The sequence below is a fragment of the Cyprinodon tularosa genome, unplaced genomic scaffold, assembly GCF_016077235.1.
Source record: "Cyprinodon tularosa strain WSP-4 unplaced genomic scaffold, ASM1607723v1 ctg725, whole genome shotgun sequence".
Taxonomy (NCBI): domain Eukaryota; kingdom Metazoa; phylum Chordata; class Actinopteri; order Cyprinodontiformes; family Cyprinodontidae; genus Cyprinodon; species Cyprinodon tularosa.
The window spans coordinates 32,122-57,540 of NW_024039480.1; the positions used below are offsets into that span (position 1 = coordinate 32,122).

General features: G+C 36.2%; 1 protein-coding gene across 2 annotated transcripts in view; it reads right to left on the reverse strand.

The window, feature by feature from the left end:
• The window catches only part of gabrb3 (gamma-aminobutyric acid type A receptor subunit beta3), an 84,527-nt gene that overhangs the window by 13,512 nt on the left and 45,596 nt on the right, over positions 1-25,419 (reverse strand). Inside the window, exons 1-7 of one of the 2 annotated variants that reach the window (XM_038269231.1) lie at positions 24,169-24,554; positions 24,005-24,096; positions 23,851-23,918; positions 9,539-9,759; positions 6,630-6,712; positions 5,992-6,129; positions 4,735-4,887 (exon numbers count right to left, since the gene is read on the reverse strand). In XM_038269231.1, the coding sequence (XP_038125159.1) occupies positions 4,735-4,887; positions 5,992-6,129; positions 6,630-6,712; positions 9,539-9,759; positions 23,851-23,918; positions 24,005-24,096; positions 24,169-24,251 (838 nt within the window). In that variant the 5' untranslated portion in view covers positions 24,252-24,554. Of the gene's footprint in view, positions 1-4,734; positions 4,888-5,991; positions 6,130-6,629; positions 6,713-9,538; positions 9,760-23,850; positions 23,919-24,004; positions 24,097-24,168; positions 24,555-25,419 lie in introns of those variants that run through there. The other variant, XM_038269230.1, reaches the window with a different exon arrangement.

Genomic DNA, 25,419 nt, shown 5'->3' on the forward strand with positions numbered 1-25,419 from the left:
AGGAATGGTGATGAGCAGGGATGGTGTGGGTGCAACGGGTCAGAGCAATGCTCTATGGCGGAGGTCTTCAACAGGGGCTCCGCAACCCCTAGGGGGTCCACAGAGGTACTGCATGGGGGTTGCGAAATTTTTGGTTGATTACACTTTTTTTTATATTCCCCCCTGCAATTTTTTCCACTAATTGAAATGTCTTTAAATCCACATTAACATGAATTCAACAGACTGTAGTAAAGAGATAAATGGAGGCAGAAGATGTCTTTCAGTCATCAATGCACACATTCAGAGACACACAGGAGCTCCTTCAAGCTGGACACTGTTTCATTCACAACACCTGTCCCATCAACCAGGAATCAGAAATACTTTAATAATCCCAGGGTGAAATTACTTTCATTACATTACTCCATATGTAATAGAGTGACTATAGGACCAGTTTGATTAAACACAATTTCAAACAATATATATAATTAGGGGTCCCTGCTCCATCTCACCATCAGTTTGGGAGTCATTGGTCTGGAAAACATTGACCCCTGTTCTATGGAGTTTGATTAGCCATAAATAAGTCATCACCTTGAGTCAGAAACGTTTCATATCTCTGAAAATTCATTCCCTCCAAATTCCCCCATTTTAAAGTTGCCTGCATAGTTAAATCATCCATCACAGACAGGCTGTATTTAAATGTTTAAAGCAATTTATGTGAACTCCTCACACTTTGTAACATTTATGTATTTATCTTTAGTAAAACTAACGCTGCTGATTACTGAAGAGAGAAATGTGATAATAAGGAAACACTTAAAAATTAATTATATATGTTTTAATAGGGCTTTCTGTGGCAGGGAATTAACGATGTATTCTGTATTCAGTTCTCCTCCTTGCTGTATCTCCAGTATCCAATTCTCTCCCAAAAAACATGTATCAGCCACAGATCGTTAGTATGATACAACAAAGACGATGATAAATGCCTTTTGTGGGTTTTGTGCAACTAGGAGAAGACCATTTATCCCAAAGGTTGTCTGTATTGTATATTTCTGAATTCATTTGTAAGATATGGAAAAAATGTCTAACATCCAGCTATCATATGTAGATAATCTACAACAAATTCAAACTTTAAATGTACTTTTTTTAACTCATGAAGTATCATCTTTTTTCCAACCTGGAAAAAAAAAGTTTCCAAATACATCTTTAAAACCCAAACGTTATGTGGCAATAATCCCAACAATGAGAGGATGTAAGCATCTGATGAGAGAAGTATATGAAGCATGAGAGCCACCCTGTGAGATCCCACCAGCAGAAAAAGGAGCAGCAGTAAATCACCATCTAGAAGATACAATTGAAGAACATGAACAAGAGTTTGCTGTTACATATATATATCCAAGTCAGATCTTTCAAACCTATAGCTGCTCGCCTCACCTCCTGAAATACTCAACACTGTTTCATCTCTTTGTATGTGCAGCTGAGATTTAATGATCGCTTGCCATAATGTGCTCTTTCTAACGCGGGGAGCACTTAGAGTGTAGCGAAGCCTGAATGAGTTTCAATTCAATTCAATTCAATTCAGTTTATTTATATAGCGCCAAATTCACAACACATGTCATCTCAAGGCACTTTACAGTTCAACCAGATCAAATTGATACAAAGTTTTCTATCTAAGGAAAACCAGTTGATTGCATTGACTCATTGACTCAAATACAATCCCCCACACTAAGCATGCTTGTAGCGACAGTGGAGAGGAAAAACTCCCTTTTAACAGGAAGAAACCTCCAGCAGAACCAGGCTCAGTGTGAGCGGCCATCTGCCGAGGCCGACTGGGGTTCAAGGAGACAGAAGCAGAGATACAAAAAGCAGCTGTAAAAGGCGGCCCCGTCCAGGAAACACACAGCCAGGCAGACGAGCTCCAAGGCAGCTCCCATGCCAGAGGACGAAGAAAGCACATCCACTCAGTCACGGTCAGAGAAACAGGACCACACTGGAAAACAGGCCGATCTCCAACATCTATAAACAAGGGTGTTGATAGAAGCAGCACAGCTGATGTTTCTTTCCAGGATGACGTCACAGCCAAACAGGAACAGACGAGGCAAAGCTACTCTGAGGAAAAGCAGAGAGAGCAGAAGGTTAGAGATTGAACTAACAGATTCTGCAGAATAGGAGAACAGAGAGAGAATGAAGCAGAATGATGAAATGGGGGTCCCTATGTCCTCCAGAAGTCTAAGCCTATAGCAGCATAACTATAGAGATAGCTCAGGATGTTTCCATTAAGGAAATTAAGTTACGTAGAAGCAGTGTTGTGTTTTTCACCAAGGACAACTGACACTGATTCTAAAATGTTACTTTAAAAGGAAACAGTGAGCTGTAATCTTGACTCTATGACTGGAGGAGTCCAAGCTTTCAGCAAATTTCCACCCACAGTCTGGAACAACCACACGTCATAAAGACTCTGTAAGGAGTTCCCTATCTGCTGGATCCATTCGCTTCAGTCCCATCAGCCAGTGGATAAACATGAGTATGTTATCACACAACGAGAGTGCATCTTTATCCTGCTTGATGGGAACAACTTCTGCCATATTTTTCTATTGAAATGCAGGAAGCATCGAATAAAGTTTTATAGTATAGTTGAACTCGTTAACATTTTTTCCCATTTTATCTACAAATTGATCCAGATTTTGTAGAAAGTAACTGTTTATACTAGTTTGATTTCACAACAAATGTTTGATTGATGAAAAAGCACAATAAAAAAATAAAACTTCCTGTTTGAGCTGATAAAATATTTTGGGTTATTTAATCCTGAAAAGCTGTTAAATATAGGGACAAAAATACAAGTCAGTTAAGAAAACCAAGGTAGTTTTAAGATTTAACTTGATCTTACGTTATTAAAATATAAGACCGTACGTTAGTGTCCACTTCACTTTGGAAGGAATTTTATTCCTTTATTGTTGCAAGAAAATAAGTTTTGTAAATGAAAAAAAAAATCCTTTGAGTTAAAAAGAAACTTTTCTACAGTTTTAGATTTAATTAAAAAAAATTTTTTGATATAGGTTTTCATTTTTTATTTTAATTTTTTCCCTCAAGTTTATTTTTCAATTTTTTTATATAATTTTATGGATCAAATGTTCTATTCTATATGCAGAGATGTGTTTGTATTGGTCTGCATGAACATTAGCAACATTTCTATGCTCGATATGTGTGTCAGGCAGTTACGATTCTAGACCAAATTTACCAGGGGGGCAGGATGGGTCCATTGTTTTTTTAATGGGGGTCATCGAATGCAAGAATGAAACAAAGAACAGGGCAATGCTTTATCGTTTGAAATTCTAAGTGAACTAAAAAACCTTAGATAAAGATGATGAAAAGCATGATAACTTAATTGTCCTCATTGTTAAAATAAAAAAAAACAAAAAAAAAACAAGACTGATCAGAGTAACATCATCTATGGTTTTAGTGCTCGCACATATCCCTGTTTATCTTCTAATTTTCTTTTAGCATTATGTCTTTTTTGCATTTGCACAGTTTTTTCTTTGATTGATTTTTTTATTTTTTGATTGAAACAACTTTTTGGGAATTGAATGATTAAGACACAAATGTCCTACCCATGTATGGCCCAAACACAAAATAGATCCCTTCAACCAAAGAGAACATTTTCAACAATAAACAAAAGTGTTCAAATACAATTTTTTGAGTCTCAAATATTTTATTTGCATTTAAAAACTATTTTCTATGATTGAAAACGTTTATCTTTTCATTGAAGTTACTTTTTTAATTGATTCTGTTGTTTGTTTGTTTGAAGCAACTTCTTTTTTGATTGAATAATAAGGACACAAATGTCCTACCCATTATATAGTCCAATCAAAAAACAATGTTACTTCAATTAAAAAAGTTGCTTTAAACAAAAATGACTGGACTTCTATCAAATAAAACATTTTCAATCAAAAGAAAAGCAGTGTTTTTTTGAGTCTCAAATATATTTTTGCATTCAAATATTTTTTTTCTTTGATTGAAAACTTTTTTTTCATTGAAGTGAAGATTTTTTTAATTGAAAATATATTTTTTGATTAAAGCAACCTTTTTTGATTGAATAATAAAGAAACAAATCTACCTTCACATCTTTTCTGCAGGGGTCAAAACAGGGCCAGTTCTAGACAAGAACCAACAGGGGCCAGCGCCCCTATGGAGCTGCTCCTTGCTTCTGTTTACCCTTGTCTAAAACTGGTCCTGGTGTCGGGAGTTTTTATTGGGCTTGAAGTAAAGAGAATGTGATCTACAAGACACACTTTGAAATAAATACAATTTGTAAGACAAAATCTAACAAGAAATTTGAAGAAAAAAAAATGACAAAATGTTTAAAAACATAAAACTGTTTTTTTTTTAAAATAAAGAATACAATTTTAAAATATTTTTGAAAAAATATATTAAAAAGAAAAAATCAAGTTCTGTCTATGTTGTTTGCAAACTTGTTCTCTTCTTACAACAATAAAGGAAGAAACACACTCCATACTGTACAGTCATATAATAGGCACTATTGCTTTTCATTGGTGTAGCCAATGCATTCCCTATAAAATACTGTTTGTAGTTTCACCTTGAAAAATGTGTAAAAGTCTGAGATGTATAAATGTATCTGAAGCACTGTAGATCTTCAAAGTATAGTGATTTCAGTTTCTGAATACCGGTATCTTTATCAGTTTATTTCTTTCTATAAAAAAAACAAAAAAAAACAAATCAACACTTAGAGCTCAAGAAATATACCTAAAGCAACTCTGGCAGCTGAGGCGTCATAATTGATCCAGAAGGACACCCAGGACAGGATGGTGATCAGGGTGGAGGGCATGTACGTCTGTAGGATGAAGTATCCGATGTTTCGCTTCAGCTTGAAGCTCAGTGACAGCCGAGGGTAGGCACCTGCATGACAGCACAGAAAAGGAATCACGTATTTACTGGTATTTACCTGAGGTGACAGTTTGTTTTTGTTGGAAACAGTGGTATCAAAGTTATAACTAGATTTAAAGAAAATCTCTCAGTCTGTCTACCTGTTTATGATGCATTAATAATGCACAGATAAGTATAACTTCAGAGCTTTCTCTTTCATTTTAACAGGTGAAAAATGTGTGTCTTGTATCTTTCCATTGTAGGATTCATGTGTAGTGAATTTATAACACACATGGGTGTCAATTTATGGATAATCTCTTGTAAGTAATCCAACATTTTGTACATTATTCTAATATACTAAGAAGCATCTGTAACATTGAAGTGCTAAAAAGCCTTTTAAAACATGTAGAGTTATGAATGATAACAGTGTACTGAATTTACCTCTTAAAACCCACCGGGTTTTAAGTTCAAAGCCCCACAGCTCTGGAACTGTTATAGCTAGAGGTCTGAAATTATCTGCATTTGTTGTTTACATGATGTAGAACAAATATAATACAATAAAACCTGCTTTTTTTTCAAGAATGTCTTTATTACTGCTGTTAAACATAAACCTATAATTTCCCGAAATAAAAAAAACAACTTTGAGTCATGTTTGAACTGATGCAGTCTGTGTTCTAGTCACCCAATTTTTCCTAATTTATATATTAGGAAACTAGAGGGTGTTAGCTTTTAAATAATGTATTGCACATGTCATTTGGGCTTACAGTTCTTAAGGTATTTGCTTTTCCATTTGGGTATGCAAAATAGGCAAGGATTACCCAAAATGAGGTGGATGTTAAGAGGCTAATAAAATGTGTCTTTAGGAACTCTGAGTGATTATTTGATTGTTCTCTTTTGAGATTTGGTCTTATTAAGCACTAAACTTATTCTTACTTATTATAATAAAAACAGATAAATACTGGTATAGTACAGGGAGTGTGCTACAATAATATACTATACAAGAATGAGAAGTTATTTTTACGTTCTGCCTCTATGCTGGCTATAAGGTATAAAGCAACATGCAGAGACACAATAGAAAGACCTTGTGAACAATTCTGCCCAACATGGACGCCCCAGCCATGACTTCCTCCCACCCACCTGTGGAGAAGACCACGTTCCTGGAGACAAGCTTGTAGTCGACTATGGAGAACTGAGGGAGCTCGATCCGTGTCACTCCGGTCACAGCCGTGTCTCCTCCTTTCCAGTAGAACTCTATATCATCTGTGGTGTAACCGTCTGTGAGAAAAACAAAGCAGAAGGCCTGATCATACTCAGCAGATATGGGAAGAACAAAACAAATCTACTTCTAAACCATCTGACCCTGAAATTCCCTGATATCATGAAATGTAAATGATTATTGATAGAGTGCAGGCAGAGGGACTCAGGCTCATTTGATCCATAGCTGTCAGTTCTCTTAATGGCAGCTCAGACAGCCAAACATGTCAATGTGACCAGTGAGGACAGACTAACCGCTAACATGCTCTGCTTACAGCTTAAAAACAGTCTGCATGGACAAAGTCAGTTTAACAGGAGAGGCTGCAGCCTGTAATCTCCCCAAGATAAGACAGGTTCATAAATCCAGAGCAATTCAGCTGCCTGTGCAGTTTCTGTCCTCTTGAGACGATGAGTGTAAGAACTTATTTATTAGAGTCCCTGCGCTGTTCATAATTTTAAGTGATGAGAAAGTAAGGCCATCTGCTGTATTCCTTTACTAAGCAAAAGGGCCTGAAACGTACAACTTTCAATTTCCAGAGTGCAGTTCTGTTCATCCAGCGGGTATCTCCTCAGGTCCATCATGCAGGCAGCGGTAGTCGTGATTCTAAATCAAAACACAAAAGCAGGAATGTTATTCTGAAAAAAAACACATAGTATCTATCTATCTATCTATCTATCTATCTATCTATCTATCTATCTATCTATCTATCTATCTATCTATCTATCTATCTATCTATCTATCTATCTATCTATCTATCTATCTATCTATCTATCTATCTATCTATCTATCTATCTATCTATCTATCTATCTATCTATCTATCTATCTATCTATCTATCTATCTATCTATCTATCTATCTATCTATCTATCTATCTATCTATCTATCTATCTATCTTATAGCTGTAGATACTGTGGTTAATTGTAGATAGTATCTAATATAAAATAGTTACCGGTGTACATATATACATTCTTTAAACCTAAAAAAGTAGAATGATACATTATCAATTATACTGAATCAGTTTTCTTTCAAGGGAATACTTTTCTGGGTATTTTTTAGATTTTAAGACATTATCTGTAATTAAAGATACGGTACACAGTGCTCCACCATCAACAATTACAATGAAATGTCTGTGTTACAATTAACCTCATGCTAAGTTTTCCCTTGTAATATTTGTAGAAATATCACATTGAACTCAACTTAAATTGTGTAAATTTAGAGATAAAAAAAAGTATAATAAAAGTGCTTTGCAGAGAGGAACCTATGTTATGAAGTTTAGGTCATTAAAGGACACAAATTATACTTTTAATAACAAGTATGAACTTTAACTTCAGGGATTATCATGACATTTCCCTGCACATATGGAAAGAATACAAATTCTACTCTACCTTTCATAGATGTTCAAACCCTTTGAACATTACATTACATTACAAACACAACCTTTAACTTAACTGAGTTTTTCGTGATGCTGTGTAACAAACCAACACAAACTAGTGCATAATTTTGAAGTGGAATGATGTTGTTTCAATTATTTTTGCAATTGCTGATGAAGGTTCGCAGTCATCCAGGTCATAGTCATTCCGTAAAAATTCAAAAAATATCCACTGGACTTGGTTTTCAAGATTTGAAAACCAAGTCCAGTGGATATTTTTTGAATTTTTACGGAAAAAATATTTTTGCAATTGAAAGTCTGAATAAATTCATGGGTATTTCATTCAGTCCCCTTTACTCTGTTACCTGTAAATAAACATCTCAGTTGGCAGGAAGAGTCTTTATGTGTCAGGATCCCAGTTTTTGTGTTCGTCTGTTTGTCTTGTCTTTTGTGTTTCTCCCTTCCACCACCAGGAGGCGCCTGGCTCCGGTTCGCCTCCTCACACACCTGCAAGCTGTTGCCTTGTCTCCGGACTGCTCTTAAGCTGCTGGTTGCCACTACTTCGACGCCAGAGTGTTTGCCAGTTTGGGGTACTCTAGCCAAGCCTTGTTTATGCTGAGTCTAATCTGAGTTTTTGCATTTCGAGTTTTTGTCCTCTAGCCAAGCAGAGATCACATTGAGTTTTACTGAGCGCTTATTTTCTACCTGAGTCTCAACTTTTTTTGTTCTTTGCCTTTCGGCAGGAAGCCTTCCTGCAAACTGGACCTTTTCGGACCGCCTTTTCCCAAGTGGGATCAACTAAGTCTTACACTGAGCGACGGATTCCAAACAGGAGGTTTGGATCCAGCCACCTTTGAGCACGCTGAGATCACTCTTTGAGTAAGGAAGTCATCTTCACCACGACCCGTTCAAGTACCACAGGAAAACTGAGTTGCAACCAGCGGCTGCATCATTCCACTCCGTCCGCGTTCTGGGTAAACCCTGTTCCGCCCTCCACTGAATCAAACATTCCCTGGAAGACCAACACACAGACTGGAGTCTACGTGTCTCTTCTTCTCTGGAAACATGAGTGGCATCAAATCCTCTCCTTCAAGATTAACAACTCCAGTTTCCCACAGAGCCTGAATCTAACAATCTCTCTTCCCCTCGTCTTCCAGGTTCCGGCTGAGCAGAGTTCGGAGGAACTCTGCACCGAACCCATATACTCTTCAATAAAACCCGTTGAACCTTTATACTGTGTCTCTCTGTTTGGCTTTGCTGCATGTGGGTCCAAGCCTTAGAAAAATGACATTATGTCTGTCCATCACATAAAATCCTAATGAACTTGGTGACTTACAATCTTAGATCTAGCCAAAACAAAAAGTATTTTTAATCTTAATAGATTTATTCATTTAGCTGATTCTGTTAGGTTATTAATCTTCTTTTGAAAAGATTTAACAATATGTGCAACAATATATATGTATATATATATACATATATATATATATATATATATTTTGGACATTATTCATGCAAAATACAACTTTAGTGCAACCGGCACCCATACTAGCCCTAAATACAGCAAATAAAGCAGAAGTATGTAGAATGCTGTTGGATATGGTATGCATCTACCCAGAAAACAGTACCATCATATAGTAAAAAAAAGTTATTATTTAAGCACAGCAGCAAACCTGCTGAAAAACAAAGGAATAAAACATAGGAAGTAGTATAAACCAAGGTTAAATAGTAAATAGTATAATAAAATGATAGGAAAAAAAACTGAGATATCTGGTACAATAAGAGCTTATTAGAAAGATAAAATTCGGATAAATTATTCATTTATTAAAAGCCCACCCTACAATATTATTGATCCAATCGAAAAAAAAGAGCTGTGACCTTTTTCTCTGCATATTAGACACAACATCCACCTTGATTTGTTCCTGTAAATCCTTCATACAGAGAGTAAGATTTAAACACTACAATAAAAGTTACAGAAAAGACATTAAATAGTCATGGTTCTATTAACCTAGATCTTATCTTGGATGAACACATCAGGTCTGATTTAGAGATAAAGGTTTCACCTGAGTCCGTAGAGGACGGTGCCGTCAGGGTGGAGCCGAATCATCCGGTTCTTAACAGTGACCCCGTGCACAAAGGATTTCTTATCATTCAGGAAGTAGGTATCTGGGACCCAGAGCTGGTCTGCTACTCTGTTGTCCAGCGTCAGGTTGAGAGGAATCCCCACATAAGCCAGCCTCTTATCCCTCCAGTACTGCTGGAAATACATGGTCAGCGTGTAGTCCTGTGGAAAATAAATTAGTCCAGTTATATATCTTTAGACAGAGAAGAGCAGAAAGGGATAAAAATACCAGAGTTCAGCTTCAGATGTGAGCTTTTCTGGAGGCCAGTGTGCTGACTGTTATCAGCTTGGAGCTGTGAAAGATTTTCAGTTTTTTTTTTCTAGGGAACAAAAGTTGTATTTATGGCAATAAGGAGCGGCTATACTCCCAGAAATGTTTCACAAACTCAAAATCACACAACAGATCCAATTTACTCCTGGGCTCACATTGATGGCAGGTCTCACACTGAAACTGATTACCAACTTTTTTTTTCTTTTTTTTTACATTGATAGATACGATTCATTATTCCCAGCCATACCTACAGAGGCATAAATCATTTATTCAGCTTTCATTTGCTGTTACCTCCATAAGTTGATCCATCAAACACAAGAGCTTTTTCTGGCTTTTAATGGAGCCCTTTACAAGCTCTCTTGGTTTTGTTCTGCTGACTAATGATCTCTTAAATAAATAAGCAGGTCTCAGGAAATAAATAAAAACATGGAGGTGCTGAAAATGCTTGCTGAAATGACACATTTATAGGATAAAGTGTTTGCAAAATGGCAAAAATCTTACCCTACAGCACAGCAGTATATCAGAACAACAGACACTGGTGTAAAAGTCAGGTTTCCTGATGGATGACTGACAAACTTAGTGCTTGTTTTGAACTAAATGAATTACACTCTGCAATATGAAAATGTAATATGATCCGGATATAGACCTATAAATAATTTAGCCTGTGCACGGCAAATGTCTCTTCCAGTGTGTTGAAAGCTTGTCTCTGTTTACCGAGATTGTGTGGGTCTCATTTGTTTTATTGGGCCTCATAGGAGGCATTTTCATTTGGAAGTGGATCTACTGTATTTTCTAGAAACCTGTTTCACATTGATGGGGCTATTTCATTACTTTTCTCCTCGTTTAGAGGTACTCTCGCCCTCTCGAGATTCTCACAGCTTTTGTATATGGATGCAGTCCTGCATATAGCTGAAATGTGGGTTGATGAATAAGCGTTGCACAACAGCTCTTATGTTAAAGCAAAGAAGTTCGACCAACACACTCCTTCCATGTCTGGGCTGCAGCTATTTTAGTCCATTTGAGATCCTCAGATCCCACTTCAGCAGCTCTCCTAAAATGCCTGGTACACTACCTTAGCTTCTCTTAAACAAAGCCTTAAATATATCTCCTAACTGGTATACTGTACTCCCTCTCAGGTCCCAGTGGAATATATCCCAGGCCTTAGTTAGTCACCACTTAAAAAACCTTTAAGTTGATGCGCAAGGCAAAGAAACTGTAATGTTCTACATCCACAGCACCTCATTTAGAAAAAGTAAGAAAAATATCCACATGCTTATAATGTGGGGCAGTATGATGGTCTATTTCTTTGTGTACTTCCCCTTTGGCCCATAGACTGTTAAAGATTGTATTCAGGTACCGTTTATTATCACCATCCAAAAATCAAATTCATTTAGAACAATTAAGTAGGTGTCTAATCACAGGTCATCCCACTGTGGAAGATGGTGGCAGGATCAACATGACGCTTTTTTAACCATAGTTTATTTAAAGGAAGGGGTTGGAGCTAAATAACAGGAAGAAAACTTGTTAAAAGGTGGAGAATGACCTGAGATTGGAGCATTCTGCAACAACAATAAATGCTGAACCGATAAATATCAGCACTTTATTAGTTACTGTACACCTTGCTATTACAGTTTTGAACCCCCTTTACTCTTCAGAACTGCCTCAATCCTTTGTGGAACAGATTCAGGAAGGTACTGGAAACATTTCACGGTCCATGGTCCATGACATGAGAGCATCACACAGATGCTGCAAATTTGTCAACTGCATATGCATGATGCAAATCTCCCATAATCCACATCCCACAGGTTCTCTATTGGACAGAGATCTGGTTGGACAATTGAGTTCAGTAAACTCAATCTCATGTCTAAGGCAGAGATGGGAAGTAACGAAGTACAAATACTTTATTACTGTACTCAAGTAGATTTTTCTGATATTTTTACTTTACTTTACTACTTATTTTTATGGCGACTTTTTACTTCTACTCCTTACATTTTTACACAAATATCTGTACTTTCTACTCCTTACATTTTAAAAAATTGGCTTGTTACTTTTGTTTTGAATAATTTCAATGGAGTTACTGTTATTATTTTTCACGTCATCAATACCAAATTCAATCTAATTGGATGGGAATCTACGTTGCATTTGACGCACCACTACAAGATGAATCGACAGATTCGGCGGTATTCATTCGCGGCAAATCATTGCAGCTTGGTGGCGGTGGCGTTAGCATAGTAGCATGGACGACGAGATGATTGAAAATGAACACAAAGGAGATCTAGTCCTATTGGCAGACATCCATTTAAAATGTAGGCAACGGCATGAAAAAAGTGGTTTCTACTTTTACTTCTATACTTTAAGTAAATTTACAAGCCTGTACTTTGTTACTTTTACTTGAGTAAAGAAGTTTAATCAGTACTTCCACTTTTACCAGAGTATTTTTTAACACAAGTATCTGTACTTTTACTCAAGTACGGAAAGTGAGTACTTTTGCCATCTCTGGTCTAAGGAACCAGTAGGCGAGGCAAAAAGATATGGTACATTATCCTGCTGGAAGTAGCCATGAGTAGATTGGTACACTGTAGGGATGCACGATATAATCGCCCCCTATCGGTATCGGCCTGTATCGGCCTTAAAACTAAATATCGGACATCGGCCACCCCACCGATATGTAACCCGATATTTGATCAGCTTCTGAATTTCTAAAGTCTAAAAAAAAATAAAAATACTACTTCTTCTTCTTCCTCAAAAAATTCTTTTTTACAGACTTAAAAACTTCTAAAGACAAGGGAAAAAATATTGATACATTAAAATATCACAATATCTTCATATGCTGATATATTGCCATTTAAAAACACCATATCAATCTCTTTTACTAATGAAATATTGCTATATGTCATCGTTATGCTACGAAATCCCCCGAAAATTCACGAAATTTTGCCATATTTTTATATGTTGATATATTGACGAGGTATCGATCTATTTTACTAACAAAATTTCACAAGAATTAGCAAAATATCACGAGAGTTTGTAACAGAACGATGAAATTTCACGAGATTTTGAAAGTAAAATAGATCGATACCGCGTTTTTAAAAATCAATTTGATATCAGCATATGAAAATATATTTGAGTATATTATTTTTCAAAGTGTCGGAAATGGATAACAAAACTGCTATTTTAAATGACTACTTATTTTTGTCCAGCTTTAACATCAGTATCGATATCGGTTATCGGCTACATGAGTTTAAAAATATCAGCATATCGGATATCGGCCAAAATCCCAATATCGTGCATCCCTAGTACACTGTGGTCATAAAGGGATGTACAGGGTCAGTAACAATGCTTAGGTACAGTAGGCTGGGGCATTAATATAATCCTAAATTTGTACTAAGGGGCCCAAAGTATGCCAAGGAAACCACACCATTACACCACCACCATCCTGACCCGTAGATATAAGCCAGGATGCATCCATGCTTTCCTGTTGGTGACGCCAAATTTTGACCATACCACCGACATGTCACAGAGGAAATTAACACTCATCAGAACAGGCAAATTTTTTCTAATCTTCTATTGTCCAATATTGGTGAGCCTGTAGCATCATTTCTTAGCTGACAGGAGTGACACCAGGTGTTGTCTTCTGCTGCTGTAGCCCATCTGCCTCAAGGTTTAATGTGTTGTGGATTCAGCGATGCTCTTTTGCATATCTTTCTTTGCAGTTGCCTTTCTATCAGCTCCAACAAGTCTGGCCAATTTCCTCTGACCTCTGGCATAAACTGGCATTCTCTGAAAACCTAGAGATGGTTATGCATGAAAAACCCAGCAGAAAAACCGTTTCTAAAATATCCCGTCCAGCACCAACATACATGCAATGTCGCTGATTAGAAATTTGTGTAAACCAGCACTTGGATACTTGTACCTTATAAAGTGACTGGTGAGTGTGAGTAATAAAAAGATTTGGAAATATATCTTTACACCTAATTTGCAAAGAAACATGGAAAAATAACAAGTCTCTAGATTAGCAGAGACATAGTGTTTAAGACTGCCTCAACATTTTAAAAGCCTGTGTACACAAGTGTACACCACACCATTTAAGCTTTTACGTGTAATGCGCAAAAATGTTTACATGTTTACTACCACCTTACAATATGCTCCAGTCTGTGTTAGTTTATCACATTTATTAGAATACCAAGACCATTAAAAGTATGTTTTTTTGACAAACTACAGCTGAGTAAACATTAAGGGATTAAGTTTTACTAAACCCTGAACTCCTAAAACATTTGTAAACTTGCATGGGTCCACTGGAGCAGAAATGTGCAGCATATAACATAAACTACATTAATACTAGTAAACCTGTATCTGTTTGAGGGTGCTTCTATTTGTGTTTTAGTGCTTCTACTAGTATATGGAATTACATCCAGCAACCTGTAAGGATTGATCAGTTACAAAGGTTAGTGTTTTTTAAGGGAACACTGTGGATCACAGCGTTTAACAGTGGGAAACCAGACAATGCACAGCCACACAAGTAGGGCAGCTAAAGAGTTAAATTAGGTCTTGTAGTTGGGTCAAAAGAGGCAACAGCCCCACAGTTATTAATATTCTCAGTCACCAAAGATAGAACACCAGTAGCCTCATTTTACAATGTCTTTATTAAATTACCACGTATGATTCTTATTTCTAATAAAAGCATTAGAGCTTTTTAGATGCAAAACTCCAGTAATAAAGGCATCTTAGTTGGTAGAAAATCAGATTTCACTCTGTTATAATTTAATTTCTACTTCACACTCAAACCACATTTGAGAATGAGGACTGAATTTTATTTTATTAAGTGAAATGGGAAATACCCAAGGTAATAACTGTAAAAAACATAAACTAAATATATTATAAAAAATTCGGTGTAACCAGATTTTCAAGCGCCCAGATAGCTGCACCAGCTCTATGTGCAGAAACCGCCCTTGTTAACAGAGTGCCATGTAAATGAGAGAGCCATCCTGCGGATTTCTTCTCCTTCCTTTTTTAATCAATTTTAATGTGTTTAATCAGCAAGCAGATAGTTATTCCATCAAACCTAACATGAGAAAATAATATAACAAATTTAAATCATAAATAATCCCTCAAGATAAAAAAAACTATCCAAACTATTACAGAGTAATTCCTCCTTATTAAATAGGAAATTGATGGAAATAAATAATATTTTTGTGAGACTGTTTGGATTAGAACAGCAATTCCTGATTTCTCATCTCTCAGTTTAGAGCATACGGCGTGTTTTACTAGATGTCGTTGAAGACCACATTAGGGAGGACCCAAACTGATACTGATGTCAAAAATTGGTTCGATATCCTCTATTTGCCCTTATTTTAAATTAATCTACCCCATTAGATAATAATAAAAGGATGAGTTGTTCTCACAGCTGTAGTTGAATCTGGAATGCAACTTTTCTGCTAGTTTTTTAAGCACAAAAAGGAGAGGATAGATAAGGTTACATGTGATGACCAATTACAGTCAAAGATTCACATCAGACACAGGGGAAAAAAGCTAGTTTAAGGGGCCAGACACACCTGCAGGCTCTTTAGCATTTAACTACATCAACACAAGTGAGGCCTGACAATATTGGAAATTTGGTTACCATGTGTGTAAAATTGGACTTAAAAAACACCTTTTGTGAGATTCAATGTCTTCCATGAAAATAGTATTTTTTTTTGCCCTACACAAAAGAATGGGTAATAATTTTAGATACCTTGCAAAAGCATGTAATGTTCTACTGAACCAAACAATTTGATTTTTTTATTTATGAAATTGAATTTGTGTCCATTCCTTTGTTAAATATTTTTCAGTCACTCTTTTATGTTTTTTCAGGATAATATTTATGGTTGGTATAAAAATGGGAAATTGAAAGAAAAAAAAAGAAAAATGAAATTCAGCAAAATATATACTGTAAAAGCAGAATTTGGGAAAAAATAAAAAAGAACAGCCCTAGAAGGCATCCCAGCTAATCCAAGCCTGAAAGCCTCCAAAAACTAAAGAGAGTTCAGTCTGAAGACCCACAATAAAGAAACTAGCTAAAATAAAAGAGACTGAACTCTAAAGAACAAAAGCATTAATCCTAAACTAATCAACAAATGCCAGTAAAGAACAAAAGCATTAATCCTAAACTAATCAACAAATGCCAGTACTGTAAGAAAAATTATTATTTTAAATTCCAGCAAGATGTAAAACATGCCACATTCTTCAGCATCACCTGTATTGGGTAAGCAAACGTTCATAGGATTAAAAATGATGAAACATTTGATAAAAGTTGCTTCAGTTTAGCCTGCCTTGTTATACAGGCCACAGGGGAGACAAAAAAAAAACATTTTTTTTTTTTAATAAGCAACAGACAAAAGAGCCGGTGGGAGGGAGAGACTGTCATCTTCAGCTTGGAGAGTTCACAAACTAAGACTCAGACGTAGTTCCTGTGTGCCAGTCACACAACGTTTATGTCGACTTAACACCATCATATCTGCTGGGAGTACAAGAATAGCACTCAGTGTTCTCACCCTGTGGAAGCACTGTCTATCATCACTTAGATTCAATTTCTTTCTTTTACTCTATATACACACACAAGGTCCAAACTTTGACCTTTTAAAATGAATCTAGATTTTTGATCTGGGTTAAAGCTGGTTTAACCACCATTGAGTTAAAACCCCAGTTTAGCTTAGAAAATTGGCCAGAATGTAGTCCTGCAGTAGAGCGGTCATTGCAAGGTCTTATAGAGCAGATCAAAGAGCGCAGCATGCTCCACGTTACATGGAAGATCAAACAGGTTTTTTGGCATGTGAAAAGATCTATATATAAAGATGTCTATCATCATGGTTACAGTGTGAAGAAATGCTCTACCTTTAATCCAATAATCTGCAAAAGCCACTGGAATGAGCTGGTCATGCTCTCCACTTCAAGAGTGGAGGAAAAACTGCAGCAGCTCATGTGTTTATCATATTAATCAGTTATTGCAGTTTGATTGATAATATCTATTTATCATTGTAAATAAATAAAACAAATATTTGCTAGTGCTCTTTAGAAGATGGTTTTAAAGTAAATTGCAAAATACATAAAGTTGCATCTCTAGTAAACATATTCCTGTGTAATTACTCAATTTACAGACCCTTTCCAAACAATTAAACTGCATAAGTGGCCTGCATAAGATAACGGGAAAAAAACACAGATCTTAAGATAGGATTTTTTTTTTTTTTATAGAAATTTTTTAACTTTTAGGACAATATCGTCTGATAAAGAGTACATTTATATACATCTTTAAGCCAGACTGATTTGACATTTAAATATGACTTCCCTACGACTTTAAATTCCAAAAAAGGCAATTTAATTATTTTTCAAATGAGTAAAGGTAAATTTCCTGCTGCTTACAGGGTTTAGGTTTCTAAAAGATCACATCTTACTGATATGTAACACTGAATACAAGCATCACTCAAGATTTTGGTTATGAAGGACTACACCAAGGTTTCTGTTGAGTAATTCTAAGAGTTCTTCATACATATGAGTGGCTGGAGCCTGCAGCTTTTTACAGCAGTGAGGCTGATTTATTAACCCAGCCCCTCCATAAAAATCCTGAAGAACATCTGTAGTTTTTAAGGGTAACACTTCCTTCAGGCAGAACATTCCTTAATGTTAAAGCGTCAGGATGGATGGGAGTTTTTAGCACATGATGGATTTGTCTTTCAGCTGACTCATGCTGAGGCTGTGCGTAACAACACCTCTGGGAGAACCTGCTATACAGACAGTGGGGTTATCTGCATTGTTGGTAAGATCTGAAATTGTTATATTTTTCCCATGTATCTTCTGATTGTAGGAAGTAAATTAATATTGTAAATTTAGTAGGAAATACAGCAGATTAGAAGTTACTTTTTATAAACAGCCGAGTTTTTATACATAGTATAAATACATAGTGGAGATTGGCCGCATGTTAACATGCCAATGCCAAACATTTTGACATCAGACTGGACTTAATGCTTAGCATTAAAGGTATAGAGGGCGATCTTTAATTTCCGGGTGAATCATCAAAATAAATGGTCCTTCGTAATTGTCAATCATTCTGGTGATATGTTTACATAAGGCCTTCCAATGTGCTCGCCCCGTTTGCTATCTCTTTCTGCACATGCGCACTTTCAGGCGTGTATCTGTGGTGAGCTACGTCTTTAGACAGTCATTGAAGCTCACCTTTTAAAATGGCCGAGGTTCGTAAGACAACAATTGTCTATGAAGTAAATGAGAAGAAAAGAAAGGCCAAAGAAGAGGCAGATATATCCCAGAATGCTTTGCAAGGAGAGCTCTCCATAGGCTATTACTACCCAACAGCGGCAACTAATAACAAAGATGGTGCAGGCACTGAGAGGAGGAGGAGGAGTTACGTGACCAACGGAGCAAAAAGCAGTGATCATCTGTCCGAACGGTCAGTTAACTAAATTTTCTATAAAGGCACTATATAGTCCCTCCTGTATGTGGACACAGTAAGCTTGTATGTGCTATAAGAACACCATATTTTAAACAGGGCGTGCACGAGGAGAAATGGGCTCGTGCACGCTCTTGCACGCACATTTATTTTTTAAGTGGAGAGGGTGGGTCTTTTAAAAAAATCCTCAATATCTATACAGTAATATCTTTAGGTGCTACTGCATGCCTATTAATAAAAAAGACATCAGAAGATGTTTTAATGTGTTTTTAAACCATCATTCACTTTGCTTTAACAGAGAGCTTCATCTGTAGCATAACAAATATATCCAAACAAAACTGATCAGAACATCCTGAAATTAGTTTTCAACTTTAACAGAAAGGATTTAAACCCGCTATAGCATAATCAAAGTATAGACAAAGCTTTAGAGTAAAGCCATAGATGCAGTATGTGCATTGAAATTAGCATCAAGATTCTGAGGTAGTAGTCCTGTCAGTGTCCTGTGCATTTGATAACATATAGCCCATCAAGATAGTGGGGCTATTTTTAGCGGAGTGATGAATCAAACGTGTTGCTGTTTCTATAAGGCCTTGAGGGGAAATGGCTCCATCATCACCAGCATGGCTGCCTCATTTTTAACACATGCTTAAGTGCCACTAGGAGGGCTTATTTTCTAGATGAGTCCATTCCTCAGGCTGAAGGGGAAGATGCACTCGCTGGGTCCCCATCTGTACGCCTAGAGCCATTAACACAGACAGTCTGATCTGATCAGCACAGACGAGACCGGATCCTTTCTACACAGGATGGCCCGACAGACAGCTACAGCCGATATTCTGCTATTATACCATTAAGAGCTCACTTTATTTTTTACATGATAAAAGATGTTCACAGCAAATGAGTCAGTGATTGAAATAAATGTACATTTATGAGTCTTTTTTAAAATATGTCTACGATGTATAAGATGTACAGATGTTATTTATGCAGGATAATCAGTCATTTTGTGTAGGGATAACACTTAATATGGTGTGGAATGAAAGAAAATCAAAAAGCTGTTTCTTTTAATGCTCTAAGGAATTAAATAATACATTTTTCACCTAATTATTTACGAACTATCAATAAGAGTGAGCTGTAGTAGCATTTAGTGTCAGCATCCTACATCCGAGTGCACAGCCCCTTATACCAAGAAAACACAAATTCTGCACTTAAATTTCATTTGAATTAAGAGCTGAGAGCAAACCAAGCTTTTATTTAGAGAATCGTAGTCTTACATGTCATTCCAACTCAAATTACACTGTTGACTAAATTATTTTACAGGTATTAAAATATTTGTGTTAATTTAAAAAGATGTTTTTAGCAATTTTTTCCAACTGTTAAAGCTTTAGAAAGCTGAGTTTGACAAAGATGCGCACACAGATACACACATAAACCCAGCTTGGTCTTTACATATTAAAACCAAATTATACAGTTTGAAATCTTGCTGCTCTATAAACATGATTTAAACTCCTCATTATGGTTGTATGAACGACTGACAGGTTGTAAATTTGATTTGGAGAAGCTTGAAATAATAAAAGGGTTAGGTTTAATGAAAAGGATTCAAAGGTCTTACCATTTTCAACCCTTTCAATGAGATGCAGTTCAGAAGTAACACAACATTTATCCTCCTCAGCCTGCCACTGCTGGTCAGCTGGCTGATAAAAACAACTACAGTTAGCTGAGAAGAAAGACAAAGTTGGCTGCTTGGAAATATTAGCAGTCTTGAAAAGCATAAACGGCAGTGGTGTGGAAACTAAAGTGCATTTATGTGACATATTAACATTTGTTTTATTTCTTTACCTGGTTTTGGTTTAAATGAGGCACCATGTAGGGGAGTGGGAGGAATGATAGAGCTAACTGGTTTTACTGGACTCTTTCTAAGTCTGTGTGCATAGGGATCGTTCTCTGCAGTTAGTGTGGATTATTCTGCAATCGTATGAAGTGAACTTACCTCCATTACTGTAGCAAGCAAAGAGCACATTATGTAAATGGCAATTTGAAAAGAAAAAAAAAAATACTATTCAGAAATTTAAGTTTTAATCAAGATGGTTTTGCAGGTAACTTTACTGTTTTCTTAGATTTTTCTAAAGAAAAAGAATTCCAAATGATACAGTATTTTTGACTTTTTTTACTTAATTTTTCAGATTTTCTTCTTTTACAGAGTTTGTTTCAAATGTAACTTTTTCAAATTTCTCTTTTTCAGATGGAGTTGTACAAATTGCATTCTTTTCAAATTGCCCTCCACAGATCCCATTCTCTTCAACACTTATTCTTGACCAATAAAAATGTTGTTCCTAACATCCATACAGATCAGTAAAAATGTATTCTTGCTCCTCATTCTAGGGAAAGCCCGCCATTAGAAGTGGAGGAGAGTAATCTTTAACATGCAGCTGAAAAGAACAAAATTCATAAAACTCAATCTAAAAAAATTATCATAACTATAAAATCTGTAAAAATAAAGATTTTTTTGAAAAAATAAAATTTGAAAAAACTATACTATCAAAACATAAACAAATGTCTAAATGATAAAAAAAATCTGAGAAAACAGCAAAGTTACTCATTTTTTTTAATATTTCCATTTATTAATTATGTATAATCCTTATCTTTACATTGTTTATATTGGAAGGGTGTAATTTTACTGTTTTACTATTTTTTACTTATTTATTCTGTCTTATGATACCATATTTATTTTGCTCTATTGTACTTAAAATCTTATTTTCTCTCTTCTGTAAACGGTTGCACTGCAACTAAAGAATTTCCCGCAAGGGGTTTTTAAATTAACTCTGATTCTGGTTATGCTTATAACAATAACAGAACAAAATTTACTCTATAAAGATTTTGCAGGGTGTGGCAGGATATCCAGTTGGTACCTGAAATTTGTTGCTAAATTATTCATAAACTTGTTTTTCAAGCTTGTGATTTCAAGCATAAGCAGTATTTCTAACACCTAAGCTGGGTGTTTCTTATGTGTTGCAACAGAATCTATTCTTGAATTTATTAAACATAGTCTGGAAAGGAGAAATCATCAGTTTGGATGATGTCAGGGGTCAGAGAAAAACAGCTAACATGTTTAAAATGAAAGAAAGGCTGCAGTATAAAAAAAACAACAAAAAAACCAACCAAAACCTTATTACAACCGAGGTATGCAGAAAACCCATCTCTGCACACACACCACGCTGACCTTGAAGCAGATGGTCTACAGCAGCAGGTGCCACTCATGTCAGCCAGGGATGACACATTCATCTGTTCTAATGATTATAATGATAACATTTCTAATAGTTAAAGACACTGTTTTAAAAGAAAATCCCCATAAAACTATACATCGTAACCACATTAATATGGATAAAACAAGTACACAGACTCTCTCACATTCAGGTGTTAAATACAGCTGGATTTTGGACTTTTTATTTTTGTGTCAACTGCATATGGAAACAACACAAGTCATCATCTTCCTCCAGCACAATAACAGTTAAGGAAAGGTGCCATATCTTTTTATGGTGGACAAACATCTATTTTGTGGAAAACCTACAATAGAATATCAACAAATAGACAAAACCTGAGAAATAGAGCCTTAAGCACATATAGCAATACTAGTAATGTTTTAATGCTATATATCCTGCATAAAAACATTACTATATTACCAAGATAAACTTTCCAGCAATAATGCAAACTGTAATTTTCCTATTATTCGGCTGCTAAGAGTAGAGCACTGAGGCCATAGTTCCCACAGCCTGAGCAGAACTGGCGTGTAACAGACTGGAAAAGCTTGACTGCATCAACATTCAGATGAAGGCATCAGAATTTTATACTTTATACGACGAGTTTTTTCAGATGCGCCTCCAAACCTGTGGAATGAGCTCCCCCTCCTCTTTAGACAATCCTCTTCATTTTATTTTTAAAACTCGCCTTAAAACTTATAATTATTCTTTGGCTTTTAACACAGCATTATTCTCTCCCTGTGTTTGTAGTCTGTTTAATATTTATTTTATGTGGTTTTATTTGTTTAAATTCATTTATTTTATTCTATTTTTTTAATTTCTTAAAACTTCTGTGTTGTTTTTAAACAACTTTAACTTATCTACAGGTATGTGCAGGACTTTGAGGCGGCTGTGATTGTTTTAAAACGCTCTATAAATAAAGTTGAGTTTAGTTATATCAATGGTCGTGATGTTATGATGCATATTGATTGTTTTATTTACATTAGATAACTTTTAATTACGTTAGATAAATTACAGCCCTTCATGGCTACAAAGGGCTCGGCCTGCCATTTTGGACGCAGGGTATGTTTGGGCTGGCCTAATTCTCTCATAATGTAAAGATAGTTTTTTTTTAAATATATAATATTATTATATATTTTTTTATATTAAATAATTAATACATTTCCAAAATGAAAATATAATCAAAATATTTAAAAATTAATCAACCAGGATTTATTATATGCAACTTGGTCCATTTTTGTTTTAAACTGACTTGTTTTAACCAAAAATGCACCAGATGCACCAAAATCAGAAATGTTGCATGAACCAAGATTAGTTGTTTTATAGTTATTTTCTATCTGCTGAGCCATTTGAAAATCCAGTAAATATGCAGCATTAAATATTAAATACTGCTTCTGTTTAAAAGAAAAATATCGTTTCCTCTGCATTAATAGATTATTTTTGTATAGTTTCAGTTATGGTCTTTACAGTACTAGAACTGGCTCAAAACTTATTGTTTGATTAAATATTTTTCAAGCAAATCAGATGATATGATCACTAGTAGTGTTTTCACCAAATATTTTTTAGTTTAATTTTACTAGATTAATATGTTATAAATCTATTTTTGAAACCACATAATGTGTGCATTTCGATTTTAGATTTATTTATATATTTGACATCAAAAAAGCATTCCTGCAAATGCACCCGAATTAGCCATGAGGATGTTTTTCATCTGTTGTCCCTGGAGAGATCTTAATATTGTCTACCTAAAAACTCAACAGTAAGAATTTCCTAATGTGTTCTCTGGTATACTGCATGTCTAATATAACTAATCATAGGGGGGCCACACCCAGAAAATTTTTTGGACCCAGGGGCTACAGCATGCACATCTTGTCAAGACTACTGCCTGCAGGATAATGCACCATGAATTACAGCCTTCCTAAGAGCAAAAGGTGTTGCTCAATGTGGTACCAGTAACGTGTTTAGAGACTAGTGAGTAAATAAGAATAGAAAACAATATAAAATTAACATATTCTTATATAAGGTCACAATAAGTTTTGTCTAACAGATGGATGGATGGATGGATGGATGGATGGATGGATGGATGGATGGATGGATGGATGGATGGATGGATGGATGGATGGATAGATAGATAGATAGATAGATAGATAGATAGATAGATAGATAGATAGATAGATAGATAGATAGATAGATGGATGGATGGATGGATGGATGGATGGATGGATGGATGGATGGATGGATGGATAAATGGATTGGTGGGTGGATAGATAGATAGATTTTAAACAGAAACTTACCATATTGACCTCTGATACCAGGTCTATACTGGCCACATCGATACTCATGCCAACAGCAACCGGTGCACCTAAAATAAATTGATGCAAAATAAAACATTGGAAATAATTTCAAGATAATCAAAATAAGTGAATTAATAAATATCCAGAGTCCTACCTCCAAAGTCTGGCCGGAGACGAATATCATATCCTTTTAACAGTTTATCCACCGTCTCTTTGACAAATGACATATTACCCGGTTCGTTGACGCTGAAAAACAGAAGGCAAAGAGGAATAAAGTCCGGTTAGCGCCTGGTTGGCCCCCCTCACTGACACACTCACCTCTGGGCGCAGCACAGCACAGCCACAGCCAGCGGCAGCGCAACCAGCAGCCCTGTCCTCTGACTCCTCTGACTCCCCCACATCCCTCTCTCACTATGTCGGAGTAAAGTTCTTTTTTCTAAAGGAGCAAATGAAAGCTCCAGCTACTCAGGGAGGGAGCAGCAGCGGTAACCTGGATGGATGGAGGCGCCCCGCGCCGCAGCGCGCTGGCCGCTGCGCCCTCTCATCCTCCTCTGGGTGGAGGCTGCTTCCAGCTTCCAGCACTTTTAGGACAGAGTTTATCTATTGTTCACTGCTAACAATAAGCTCTAAGTCCGCTAATTAGCGTTGTTCTCTGTAAAAATAATACCAGGAGAGCCGGAAAGGGAATATCAGTCCTGCTAAGAAGACTTTCTGGAGTTGAGTAGATGATGTAGATCTATATTATCAGAACACGTGATTTCTGAACTACATCCGCAGTTTGTTTAAGGTGCGGACAACACAGATCATAATCAGGGGCGGAGCTAGGATTTAAAGGTTGTGGGGGCAGAAGTGGGTCCCCTGATTATGTAAATAATTTTTCAAGAAATAATTATATGCTTTTTTTATTATTATTTTTAGTTTCTGAAAACTTTATTTTTTCAAGTACATTCTGGGCAAAAGGGAATGAGATTTGTGCATGCAATTTGCAGTTTACATACAATGTAAAAAAGTTAAACAAGCAAAAAGTAATACAAATTCAGGCTTTATCTAATATTATATAATAAAATTATATTGTTTTTGTTAGGATATTTATCATTGATGATGTGTTGGTTTATTTCACCTTAATATTAGCTGCCTGTTGCGTGTTAGAACTGATGTTTTTGTTGGGATCCTCAGGCTTGCCCACCAGAGGGCGCCGAGGATCCTCTTCTGCTTTCTTTGTTTTTTCCCTTAGGGCTGAAGTCACTGTCAGGTTCTGGAGATTACCCTCTGCCTCCAGCAGAGTGCGCCGTGGGTCCTCCTGAGCTGAGCCTTCCACACACCTGTGGCGGATCTACTAATCAGGAGGACCACAGTATTTAAGCTGCCTTCAAACCTTGATTCCACGCCGCAGTGTTGATCTTAGTTGGTTAGCTTCCTGAACCTTCTGCTATTGACTGAGTCTTGGTTGTTCCTAGGTCGAGGCCAGATTCTAATATCTCTTTATCTCTGCCTCACAGGAATCCTGTCTCTTCGTGAAAGCTCTGGATGAGCTTAACCTCCTGTCCCTTCGTGAAGTTCTGGTAGAGC